The 3,700-nt window shown below is 52.5% G+C and overlaps 1 protein-coding gene across 1 annotated transcript; it reads right to left on the bottom strand.

Moving 5' to 3' along the window:
* Window positions 1–438: 438 nt before the first annotated feature.
* On the bottom strand, window positions 439–2,115 carry LOC144158090 (uncharacterized). The gene has a single exon (XM_077688748.1). It carries the CDS (start codon window positions 2,113–2,115, stop codon window positions 439–441), a length of 1,677 nt encoding a protein of 558 aa, XP_077544874.1.
* Window positions 2,116–3,700: the final 1,585 nt, after the last annotated feature.

The following is a 3,700-nucleotide window of genomic DNA, read 5'->3' as shown; positions in this document are numbered from 1 at the left end:
GAGTATTTGCACCCTTTCTCGTGCCTGTCATTCTTCCACTGGTTGTTTTTCAGCATGGGTTAAAAATCAATGCGGAAGCATTAGGTGGCGTGGTGGGTCGCGAATTTGGCGTTGTCTGCGTCGAAGCCAAGAGATGGCCGCCGACTGGGGTGAGTTTGGCCCTGGATGGGAATGGAAGCCGGAACTCCAGAATGCTCAACGAGCCAGCATCCCTAGCATCGCCACGGCTTCCTTCCTCTACGCCGGCCGAGTACGCACCCTTGTGTACACACGCACGCACACACACACACACAACGTGGGTTCTTATACTCGCGATACACTGTCAACACCGCATCCGGTTCGCCGAGGAAACGCTCCTGAGAAAATGGTCTCCTTATTTATTCCCCAGTCCTCTCAGCGAGAGGAGAGATCGGAGGCGCTGCGTGCGCAGCGTGCCCACTACGCGGAGCGAAGAACTTTCCTGACGGCCGATATCCGATCGAAGGGGCTCCCGCAGGCGTCCTCGCCATCGCCCTCGAACTCGACCCCGTAGAAGGCCCAGCCCACGTTCTCCGTCAAGTTCATGGCGCGTTTGGCCTTCTCCACTTTCTTGCCCAGGATCTGGGCGTCTTCATACACGTACAGGCCTTCTGAGCCCTGCTCCTGCGCGAAGAACGTGTCGCTGACCGCGTGGTAGCGCCGCTCCATCTTGCAGATCTCCTTGTCGTAGGCGCTGAGGCTGAACGCGAAGCAGCGGTACAGCCGGTTGTGGATCGTGACCGTGGTCTGGCCGTTGAGCCAGAAGCGCATCGCTGCCAGCGTCGAGGAGAAAGCAATCGCGGCGCCCGGAAGGAGAGGACGCATGCCACTCCGCGCCATCCACGCGGCCGTGGCGGTCGGCTCGTCGAAGGCCACTCCGCTGGCGTTCCGCCAAGACGTGATGGGGCTCTCCATGCACTCGCTGTGCTTCACCTGCTGCGTCTCGACGATGACCAGGTGAACTCTGACTGTGGTGATGACCGACTTGAGCGCGTTCGTGACGATTTCGTCGTTGAACATGTGCTCCTCTGTCGTGACGCCCAGGAACACCGTGCTGTCGGCGACGCCCACACTCTTGAGTATGGAGTGCATGTCCTCGATTTGCGAGCGCAGGAGGCTCGTGTACACCTCCAGCATGGCTCCCTGGGCGCTCTGCACGCGGATGCCGAGGTAGCCGAAGCCGCGGATGTTGTACACCTCGTGCAGGAAGTGCAGGTTCGGCCCGGGGGGCACGGTCTCGTACGTGGCGAAGTGCCTGTCGGTGGACACCATGAACGTGCTCTGTTTCGCCTCCTTGGCGGCGGCCAAGAACTCGCGGAACGTGCCGTTCTCCTCTTTGCCGGTGCTCAGCTCGCCGCTGTGGTAAAAGATGCGGTCGAACACGACCGCGTCGCACAGTCCATCCTCCGGGTAAGACACCTCCGCGGTGGCTTGGCCGTCCACCACGCACACTATGGGCTGGGCCGGCAGGGAGCGCGTTTTGATGGACATTTGTCTGGCGACAGGCACCCGGTGCTGTTGTTTTTGCTTCTGAGTCTGCTTCGGGACGGTCCGGCTTGTCCCAGTCTTGACTGTCTTCTTCTTGGGCTGTTTCGTCTCAGCAGCAGCTATCTTGATGTGCTTCCTTGTTTGCTTCTGTCTCGCTGCTGCCCTCGCAGCCGGTCGGCGGGTTGTTACGGTCTTTGGCTTGCTGTGCCGTTCTGGACGCTTCCGCTGCGACCGTGCTCTGGCCACCCGCACTTTCCTGCGTTTGTAGTCGTCGTCGTCGGAGTCGCCCTCCTTGCTGTGGTCGTGGTGTCCTGTTCCACGCTGCGGTTTCCGGTCGTGATTCTTGATGTCGACGTCCCCCGGGCCGGGAGTCTGGTAGAGCGGCAACGAACGCACGCGCCGTGGTTGCCTTGGTGGAGAAGAAAACAGGGTGATTACTGCGAAGGTGAACAGGATAGTCAGCGCGACGCCCAAGACGAACACCATCATAGCGAGCTTTTGGTCTTCTCGCATGAGTTGGTACCATGTCGCTGTTCGCTTCTCCGTGGATCCGCTGTGCGGCTCTCTTTTATTGATGCTTGAGCTGCTGTCCCTTTCGGCGTCCGCCATGGCCGTGCTCCGCTGCGCGACTGCTTTGTCTTCTTCCTTGTGACATACCTGCTGCTGGTGACGATGGCGATGCCCTGGATGTTTTTGGCTCGCACCGACCAGGCTGTAAATCATTGGCTGTACTACGATTCGGCTTTGAAGGACTAATTTATTTTCTAGAAATACAGGACGTGAAATGAGAGACCACCATGACAAAAACACGAATTACCCGATAACTATCCATTCCTTAGGATGCAAGCGGCCTGTACGAGAAAGATGAGGTTGAATACAATTACAATTATTTGTTTTCGTGTAATCTAAATTTTTTCCCACAAGAGGTAAAGGGTCAGCCCCATACGATCAATCGACTACTTCACAAGCGCCTATCTAGTTGCCGAGGTGCGGCAGCTGCGGAAAGAAAAAGTTCGATTATTTCCGTACCTGGCGCCGTACACACATTATTTTGAGCAACCTCAAAGGAGACGCAAAAGTGAAAGCAAGTGGGTAATAATACGAAAAACAGATAACTCAGGAAAAACAGGTAAATAAGGTTTCAGCAACGTAAGAAATGCCGCTAAGTAATGCATCAGCTCAGTTACGATTTCGTGTCCAGTTTTGCCATTCCTGGTTAAAAATTAAGCAAAATGGAACAGCAATATACACTGAACAAGTGGAATTCGCGAAAAGCAATGTATAGTTATACACAATGCAAATAGCTAAGAGATAATATCGCGTACAGCGGAACGAAAGTAATCCGGGTTACTAATTGTAGCGATACCAGAAGGAGGATGGTTCCAGTCCATAGAGGTACGTGGGATGTAGGTATCAAAAAAGGCTCTAGTGTTGCAACAAAGAACGTCAATATGATTTGGGAACACAATTTAAACGCGAGGATAAGTATGAAGGGGGAGTACGCAATCCGTGGAAAAGCATGCTTTGGGAATATATTTTATGGAATAAGAACACGCGTGCAGTTTCGTGTCATGACATAAGAAACGTTAGATCCGAGATAAATTTCATCCTTGGAACGCTGGCTCTTCGCTGGTAGTTCGGAAACATAAAACGTGCGGTGTTACTTTGAACCATTTCTAGCTGATGATCCCATATAGGCGATGCATTGTGAGCAGTGACGGATCAATTTTGGGGGCCGGGGCTAGCTGCATTCTTGGGGCCCTTATGACGACAAAGAAGATGATGAGGACAGCCAGTTCAGAACGCTGTATTTCTGAAAGCCTACATACTACGGTCGCTGCCCAGTGCTAAAACATACGTAATTTGTATGGCCTCGGGAAAATATTTCATTTACTTTATTTTCATTATGATTTAATAGCTTTAAGAGTTATTATCGAACATGGAGGTTGGTATTTTTATTGGTTAAGTTCATCATAAATTCCAAGTGCCGCATCGGCACGCAGGTCAGGCCAAAGAACGTATTAGCCTTCTCTTCAAGCAAAAAAAAAGATTAATGAAGGATTGAAGCGTCAAGTGACGAACGCATAAAATTCATCAAGAAGTATGTACAGCTGCCACCGTTGAGAACCTAGCTAACAATAGAAATTATATTAAAAAATTACGCCCATCTTCCCGCGAGAGAACCCTGGTGTGA

Source organism: Haemaphysalis longicornis, unplaced genomic scaffold (assembly GCF_048455015.1).
Source record: "Haemaphysalis longicornis isolate Haplotype H1 unplaced genomic scaffold, Haemaphysalis longicornis Haplotype H1 scaffold_10, whole genome shotgun sequence".
Taxonomy (NCBI): Eukaryota; Metazoa; Arthropoda; class Arachnida; order Ixodida; family Ixodidae; genus Haemaphysalis; species Haemaphysalis longicornis.
Note: the sequence above shows the minus strand (reverse complement) of the source record. Positions and strands in the feature narration are given on the sequence as shown.

Coding starts and splice junctions, on each gene's coding strand:
- LOC144158090 (XM_077688748.1), bottom strand. CDS start 2,115: ATGGCGGACGCCGAAAGGGACAGCAGCTCAAGCATCAATAAAAGAGAG.